The sequence below is a fragment of the Sinocyclocheilus anshuiensis genome, unplaced genomic scaffold (genome assembly GCF_001515605.1).
Source record: "Sinocyclocheilus anshuiensis isolate Anshui unplaced genomic scaffold, SAMN03320099.WGS_v1.1 scaffold1170, whole genome shotgun sequence".
Taxonomy (NCBI): Eukaryota; Metazoa; Chordata; class Actinopteri; order Cypriniformes; family Cyprinidae; genus Sinocyclocheilus; species Sinocyclocheilus anshuiensis.
The window spans coordinates 1,324,603-1,332,928 of NW_015538055.1; the positions used below are offsets into that span (position 1 = coordinate 1,324,603).

The window sequence follows — 8,326 nt, forward strand, 5'->3', positions numbered from 1 at the left end:
GGGGATTAAGTATTAAAAAATGTGCCAAAAATGCATATAAACACCGTATTCTATTATTACACACGCAGACATGGACGTTGCGTCTGGTCAAAACATCCAAATTGTGTCAGAACAAAATCAATGAGTTTACAAAACTAAGGAATAAGCTGTCAGCTAAAAGTGTTTAACGTAAGATAAAAAAAGGCAAAAAGCACGTAAAAAGAGTGTGAATGAGAAGGAGAAGGGGGAAAGAAATCCCTTGTACGTCTCCCTCATAGTTCACAGCTGGAAGTCTGGGGAGAGATGCAGCATTAGCGGCTAATGTGAGCTAGCTTAGCTACCATTGTTTTTACTGCCTTAAAATCCCGCTTTTAAAGCTCAAATCTCCGCGCCTCGCGCTGTTTTTAAGAGTCCCGATCAACTGTCTATTTTTCCCGCGCAGTTGGGATTTATTTCGAACGGCTGGCTTACCTGAAATAAAAATGAACTCCAGCTCGGCTCCATTGCAACACTTAAAAAAAATCTGCAGGAAACCTACAAGAAATCTACAACAAAGCAGCAAAACATGGCAGCTGCTACAACTTCCTGTAACCCCGAGGGCCAAACCATTTCATCGGATATACGCGCTGCTGCTGAGATTCTGCCAGCTCACTCCATCACATCACAGCACTGCACTCACAAACACACTTTAGAGCAACGATCATTTTTTATTTTTAATCAAACGTTTATGTATTATATCATTAAACGACTTTTAACGCGACGAAACGAAACTGAATGTCAACGACGTCGAAATAAATAACCATATCATTATTAAATGAATATGCATATTTTAGGTGCTATATAAACAACTGACTTAAAGTAAAATTATTGGAAAATGTAAAAACATTAGGCATTAATTTTAAAAACGTCTATTTATTGATTGATTGATTGATTGATTTACTTACCTAGCTGTCTGCAATCTTGCATTAAGTTAAAGCTATTGCATTAAGAGAATAGCCTATATATACAGTATATATATATATAGAGAGAGAGAGAGAGAGAGAGAGAGAGAGAGAGAGGCCTATATTATAATACAAACATAGAAATACACAAGTACAACAAATAATAAAGTAAACAGACATCCAGTTTTGGTGTGCATGAAGTGAGAGGACCAAATGCAAAATATTAAGATTATGTATATGGAGTAACCAAGACAGATGTTGAGGCGGTGAAAATTATGTTTGTCTCTGGATATTGTGTGTCGGGGGCAGATGGTGAGGTAGTGAAATCACTGACGATGTGCAAAATGTTAACTGTAAAATGCATCTGTCTGTCTGTCTTTTTTTTTTTGCTTGCAGTTTTTATTTTGCTTAACTTCACATAAAAAATGTCATCCTCTAGCACAGCAGATGCAACTGTAACTTTAAAGTTATCAACTTGGCAGCTGTTTTCTTACCATGATTTTGAATTGCTGTATTGCACATGAAAACTATGTAACGCATATCTATATCCTTAATTCAAAAGAGTTCACAGAGTTTACATTTTCTCAAAAGCTCTAAATAAGATCTCTATGATCAAATCGAGTTATTATTATTTTAAAAGGCTCTTGGTTTTGCCTTTTTTGACCCAAAGGGTGACATATTGTGTTGTGTGTTTATAATACATTTCAACATTAGGAAGCATGAGTTACTTGAACATATAGCAATAAGAAAAAGATGAGTGTAATGGGTCAGTAGATTAAATGTTGTCTATTTCCATATTGTGGTGTATGTGTTTAACTATTTATCATGTAGAAAATAATTTCATTAGATTTCACACTCCCAGAGCAGGTATAGGACAAAATAAATCTCTCATGAATTAGCATTGTTTCCCCATTCCAGCAGGTTCTTTTGAACAATTTGTTTGACTGTTCAGGGACATTCAGAGATGGTGCATCCCATTGTATTTTTAAATCTTTGTGACATTGTACATTGGGACTCTTTGTCTGAATACAGTACAATGAGGATTTGGATAGATGCCTGTGGTCAGCCCATTTCCCCCGGCTCACTCATTGAGGACTTTTCCTGGTGACAAACAGACCTTTTTTTCAAATGTAGCAATGCAAATTGTGTTTTTTTTTGTGCACATTTTGTCATTTTTGTAGACAAATTATCCAGAGGTAAGTGTTTTTTCCTTGTCTATTTTATTATACTAATTTTGAAAGAGTGAGCTATTTTATTGTCCAACCAAATTAAATGACTGTAAAGAGGATATCATTCAGGATAATTGGGCCATTTTCCCCAGTAACCTCAATGGCAAAAAGTGTCCCAGTTTACCTAAATTCACCTCTATTTAGATTACACAAGTAATCAAGCAATTATGAACCTTAAATACATTTAAAACATGAAAATGCTGGGTTCTCACTTTTATAGACGTGGTGTATCTTGAACTGTCCACTGCTCGCCTTCATGGCGCCAGAGAGGACACCATTAGACTTTGGGCTCATACTTTAGAGAAGCTTAAAGGTTTATTAACTTTAATTAAGGAGATTCACCCCCCTCCCAAATACACACTTTCTGCTCTTGGGCTTTTTTTTTTTTTATATATATATTTTTTCATATATATTGATTTAGAGTCGTGTTTAAGGTTCCCTGTTTGGGTTATAATTGCCTCTTTTTTATTGACGTAGACTTCTTTCAGCGCTGTTCCAATTGTTTGTATGTCAAGATTTTTGTATGGGTATATATTTCTTTTTACATAATCTTTTGTACATGTATAGTCTTTGTACTTTGTATATTTTGGAGTATATTAGGTTTTAAATATTGTTTCGTATATTTCGGCCATTCACCCTTCAGTTTAACTGATTAGTTTTAACCAAATTATTATTATTATTATATATTTTTTATAGATATACTTCTATTTCATTTATCATGGTCTTTGTTTTTTGTTTGTTTTTTCTGTTGCAAAGCTGATTGTTTGTCTGTGTTATTCTGTATATTAAACAATGTCAAAACAATAAAAAAATTGATAAAAAAAAACATGAAAATGCATGAAGAAGAACTTAAATGCACATAAATCAACATATTGGTATAACAAATTGAAATTTTCTAAAATATTGTTTTGAATTTGTCTAAACAGTAGATTATTTAACTCTCTTAAAGGAATAATTCACATGAAAATTTGCTGAAAATTTACTCACCCTCAGGACATCCAAGATGTAGATGACTTTCTTCATCAGAACAGATTTGGTGTAATTACAGCTGAAAGTTAAAATGCCTTAATGATGGATTTGTTTCTTACAAACGCACAGCTTTTCACTTCACAAGATATTAATTGATGGACTGGAGTCATGTTGTAGATTATTGTGATGGTTTTATCAGCCATTTGAACTTTCATTCTGATGGCACCCATTCACTGCAGAGGAGCCATTGGTGAGCAAGTGATGTAATGGTGATGTAGTGATGTTAAATTTCTCCTCTTGGATGGCCTGAGAGTGAGTACACCTTCAGCAAATTTTCAATTTTGGATAAAATATTCTTAAAAAAAAACATTTTACAAAATATTTTATGCAATATATTAGATGACAACATAACAAAATATCTTTGCCTTTCCACTATTTCCTTGTTTTCTCCAGATTAAAAAATGGGGGACTGGTCAATTCTGGGCCGCTTTCTAACAGAGGTTCAGAATCATTCGAAGGTCATCGGTAAGATCTGGCTGACGGTGCTCTTGATCTTTCGCATCCTGCTGGTGACCCTGGTTGGAGACGCTGTGTACAGCGATGAGCAGTCCAAGTTCACTTGCAATACACTGCAGCCGGGCTGCAACAATGTCTGCTACGACACTTTTGCCCCCGTCTCACACTTGCGCTTCTGGGTCTTCCAGATTGTGCTGGTCTCAACACCTTCCATCTTCTACATCATCTATGTGCTGCACAAAATCACCAAAGATGAGAGGCTGGAGACAGAGAGGGTCCAGGCAGAGGCCAAGCACCCCGTGGGAGACTATTCTGGGCAGCTGGAAGGGGACGGTGTCAGAATGGGCTATGGACCCCAGGGAGAAGAATGGGGTGGTCAGGATGAGGAAAGCATGGAGCAAAATCTCCTGCAGGATGATTTCGGTGAGGTTGGCAAGGATCCAACCACACTCTCCAATCAGGTTCTCCTCGTCTATATTGTTCACGTCCTGATCCGCTCCATCCTAGAGATCACGTTCCTTGTCGGTCAGTACTACTTGTTTGGATTTGAGGTGCCTCATTTGTTCAGATGCGAAACGTACCCTTGTACGACACGGACTGACTGTTTTGTGTCGCGAGCCACTGAAAAGACCATTTTCCTTAATTTTATGTTTAGCGTCAGTCTGGGTTGTTTTCTCTTGAACATTGTGGAGCTTCACTACCTCGGTTGGATCTACATTTTCCGCTTGCTGTGTGCTGCCTGCTTCCTGTGCTTCAGGCCAGAGAGGGAGCTGTACTCTCAACGCAACCCTTTGCTGCTACGCCTCAGACACTCAATGCGGAGCAGGCTGATCCTGCAGTCCCCCACAACCACCCTGTCTGAGGAAAAGACGGGGACGGCTTTGCTTTCACACGGCCCAGCCATCTCCTTCGAGACTGACTCTACTCTTGAGTGCACCTCAAAGAGGAACCCAGAGGAGAGGGAACATATGAGGCTGAAACTGGCCAACATGGCTAGATTTACTGGCAAAAAGTCCTGGTTGTAATGTGTATTGATGGTTTTTATTTTCATGTTTTGTCATGTTGTAACGTTCAATGCCATTTTGTGTTTGATTCAAATGCTTGCAATGCTTGAGCTAAAAAGTTTCACCCTTTTAGAGCTTTGATTGTAAATCAAGATATGCACCTTTCAAAAATGTTGAATTGCCATTAAAATTAATATTATATATTCAGCTGTGTCGGGATATGACCATCAAATTATACATGTATATGACATCTCCTTAATTACTTGACTATTATTTCACTAACGAGATCTATGAGATAATGATCATGATTTATAGTTTATTTTCTTTTTGACACATATGATGTAGTGTCATGCACAACAACTCTTGGGCCAGTGCTTTATCTGCGCATGTAATACTTGCACATTAGTTTGATCTGAGTGTTTATTTAGATTCATATGCAGTGCAAATGCTTCTGTATATGCTCTGCACAGTGAGAGATTGCTTGATACTCAAAAAACGTTTACATTTTAATGTACATACATTTTTCTGTTTTGAGAAATTGAAAAGTAAATATATTTAAGCTGATCTTCTCTTAGATTTCATAGAATTGTTTCTTTTAAAAATAGGGCATATAGTATCAGAAATATATATACTGAAATATATAAAATGTATTCAATGTATCCTGAAAAAAAATATCATGGTTTCCACAAAATATTAAGGAACACAACTGTTTTCAACATTGATAATAGTCATAAATGGTTCTTAAGCAGCAAATCAGCATATTAGAATGATTTCTGAAGGTTCATGTGACAATGAATACTGGAGTAATGGCTGCTGAAATTGTAATAATATTTCACAATATTACTGTTTTTACTATATTTTTTATAAAATACATGCAGTGTAAATGTGACTTCTTTTAAAAACATTAAAAATTTTTTAGCAACTTCTAACTTTTGAATGGTTGTGTGTGCTTATTGGTTTTGTCCATCAACAAAAAGAGAAAAGAGCACTTAACGTAGAATAATGGATGCTTGATCAGAAAATGATTTACAGAAACATTTTCAAAGGCATGTACCATCTTCATTAGCTCATTAGAACATGGAAACATACAGTCAATGGCTTATTTTACATTTAGAATGAAAAAGAAGGAAAAAGAGAAACACATAAAATGATAAACAAAAATATTAATTTATATGATCCTGAATTTAAAAGATACCGAACACTAACAACAAGAGCTGACCTCCTCAGCTACTGACTTCTCTCCACCAGGCCATAGTGGGGCACTGTTTATTTTGGATCCCATTTTAACAGTTTCACTCTGAATGCTGTCTGTCCCGATCCTCTTCTGGATTTCAGAGGCCATTGTTAAAAATGCCTTCTCTACGTTGTTTGCGTTCTTGGCACTTGTCTCCAGAAATTGGATTTTGAGTGACTCAGCAAATTCCTGAAAACAGTACAAATGAAAGTTAAAATATTAGCTTAGATCTGCCATTCCTGTAGAACAGACTTTACAACAAGTTTGCATAAGCAGAGAGCTTACCTTTGCTGTGGTAAAGTCTACCACCTTTTTTGAGGCAAGATCACTCTTATTACCCACTAGCAACTTGGAGACATTTTCACATGCGTAGCGATCAATTTCTTCTAACCATTGCTTCACATTGTTGAAAGACTCCTGTAAAATCAAAATACTTTGTTAAATATTCTCTGTACTCAAAATGTTATAACATTCTGTAATATTTAAAAGTATTACCTGCTCGGTGACATCATATACAATTATAATCCCATGTGCTCCTCGATAATAACTAGATGTTATTGTTCGAAATCGTTCTTGCCCTGCTGTATCCCACTTCAGGACAGAGAAACACATGAAACATTTGACAAAAACTCCTGTCATGTCTTATTTTCATAGGAGTGCACAGCTGCGAGTTTGCTCGAGCCGTTTGCTCTCTCGTCTGCGTGCCCTGTTTTCTTGTTTCACATTGGAGCGTGGTATTCGGATGCCGGGACTCATGTCTTGTTCAGTTTTGGTTTTGTGTCGGAGCTCAGACACTCGCGCTCCATGTTCTGTCTTGTTATGTTTTTGTTTTGTGTGAGCACATGGCTTGTGTTTTGTTTGTTTCTGTGTGCCATGTGCTGTCATATCTACTGTCTTGACCCCGCCATTCTTGTTATCTGATCATTTGTTCATTTGCCCCACCTGTCCTCTCTTGCTACCTGCCTTGTTTGCTCCCTATTTATTTCTCCTTGTGTTTGCAGTCCGGTGCCAGTTCATTGTCTAATGCTCCCTTGTTGGTTCCCGTCTTGTCCCGCCCTCCCTGATCCTGCCTTGCCTTGCTGTGCCCTGGCCTGCCTGCCTATTTTCCCCTATGGGGTAGTTTTTGTTTGTTTTTTTATTTTTTTATTTTATTAATAAAAACCCCATCTACTGTACTCTGCACAATGATTCCTTGCTTCATCCCTTCACCCTGACAATGTTGTTAGCAAAAAAGATTAAGAAGGTGTGAGTATATCATTCTTCATCCAAGTATTTCGGGCCAACTCTTAAGTGAATGGTTAGTAAGTTAATCAGCAAGGTATCAGTTTTTGTCACTTTATAAAAATAATTTGATTTTAAATGTTTTGTTCCACAAGCGTTTGTTTAAAACAGATGTAATAATCAGATAAAACAAAAAAGCAACTCAGACACAGCCAGACACCAACCAACTAGTTAAGTCTGAATATGAATGTATAAAAATGTCTGTAATATCTATACTCACAATCTGCAGTTTAACAGTCTTCCCCTCCATTTCGATAGTTCTGATTTTAAAATCTACTCCAATAGTGCTGATGTAGCTCTCTGTATAAGTGTCATCCTGTTGGAATAATTGTGTCAACAACAGAATTATCATTGATAAAAATATCATTAAAATGTATTAAAAAAACAACAAAAAAACACAACAACCACCAGCACATAGATTTGAAACATCATGATAATGAGGAAATAATAGAAAGTTTAAAAATGTTTGGATCAACTACTTTAAATGATTCACTGAAGTACATTTAAACAGAAAATGATGGGTAAAATATTTAGCTTACAGCAAACCGTAGAAGTAAACATGACTTTCCCACACCAGAGTCCCCAATCAGCAGCAACTTGAACAGGTAGTCACTGAGAAAAACATTATAATATTGTTAACATTTTATGTTACTGAACTGGTGTCCATGCTCAAATTAAGCTGCATCTTATTTCCTTTTTATTTTTGGGCAAAATTGGTAATACTAATATTAATGGCACAAATTAGAGGCCTCCTCTATTCACTGTAATTTTGAAGAAAGTCTGTCGACCATTAATAACACAATGTATTGTAAACAAAAATCTAGCACTACAATAATGTAGACAAACAATCTTTAGAGCCAAAACTACTTACTACTCAGGATTCATCCTTAGGGTTATTGATAGCAGGATGCTGTGTAAACACGTTTCAGCTCGATTATCTTGGTTCAGCTGCTTTGTGTCCTTAGAAATGCAAACAGCCACAACCAGTGAACTCAGATACTGCTCCATCATTTATTCAAGCCTTGATCAGGTTACAAAGTGGCCATTACCTGTTTCTTAAAGTTGCAGGCCTGTAGTAGTGACAACAAGCATGATAGGCATGGCATATAGAAAAGCATATGTTGTTTCTGCTAAATTCTGAAGACATGAAGTTGTCCATGAATTATGTAACTG

The 8,326-nt window shown here is 36.5% G+C and overlaps 3 protein-coding genes across 3 annotated transcripts in view; 1 reads left to right on the forward strand and 2 right to left on the reverse strand.

The window, feature by feature from the left end:
* Positions 1-571, reverse strand: part of LOC107682824 (vascular endothelial zinc finger 1-like) — an 11,982-nt gene extending 11,411 nt beyond the window's left edge. The window contains exon 1 of the mRNA XM_016478957.1: positions 451-571. Within this exon, the coding sequence (XP_016334443.1) occupies positions 451-483 (33 nt within the window). The 5' untranslated portion in view covers positions 484-571. The remainder of the gene's footprint in view (positions 1-450) is intronic.
* Positions 572-3,579: 3,008 nt separating this feature from the next.
* LOC107683437 (gap junction delta-2 protein-like) lies at positions 3,580-4,659 on the forward strand. Its single transcript, XM_016479493.1, has one exon. It carries the CDS (start codon positions 3,580-3,582, stop codon positions 4,657-4,659), a length of 1,080 nt encoding a protein of 359 aa, XP_016334979.1.
* A 1,180-nt stretch (positions 4,660-5,839) lies between these two features.
* Positions 5,840-8,038, reverse strand: LOC107683438 (ras-related protein ORAB-1-like). Its single transcript, XM_016479494.1, has 6 exons — positions 8,025-8,038; positions 7,693-7,765; positions 7,374-7,469; positions 6,368-6,463; positions 6,158-6,289; positions 5,840-6,061 (listed from the first exon to the last, which is right to left on the reverse strand). Exons 1-6 carry the CDS (start codon positions 8,036-8,038, stop codon positions 5,840-5,842), a joined length of 633 nt encoding a protein of 210 aa, XP_016334980.1.
* Between the last annotated feature and the right edge of the window lie 288 nt (positions 8,039-8,326).

Excerpts from the sequence above, each read along its gene's own strand:
- LOC107683437 (XM_016479493.1), top strand. The coding sequence starts at position 3,580 with ATGGGGGACTGGTCAATTCTGGGCCGCTTTCTAACAGAGGTTCAGAAT.
- LOC107683438 (XM_016479494.1), bottom strand. Across the intron at positions 6,290-6,367 it reads TATATGATGTCACCGAGCAG|GAGTCTTTCAACAATGTGAA; the intron begins GTAATACTTTTA and ends TTGATTTTACAG. Across the intron at positions 6,062-6,157 it reads TAGACTTTACCACAGCAAAG|GAATTTGCTGAGTCACTCAA; the intron begins GTAAGCTCTCTG and ends TACTGTTTTCAG.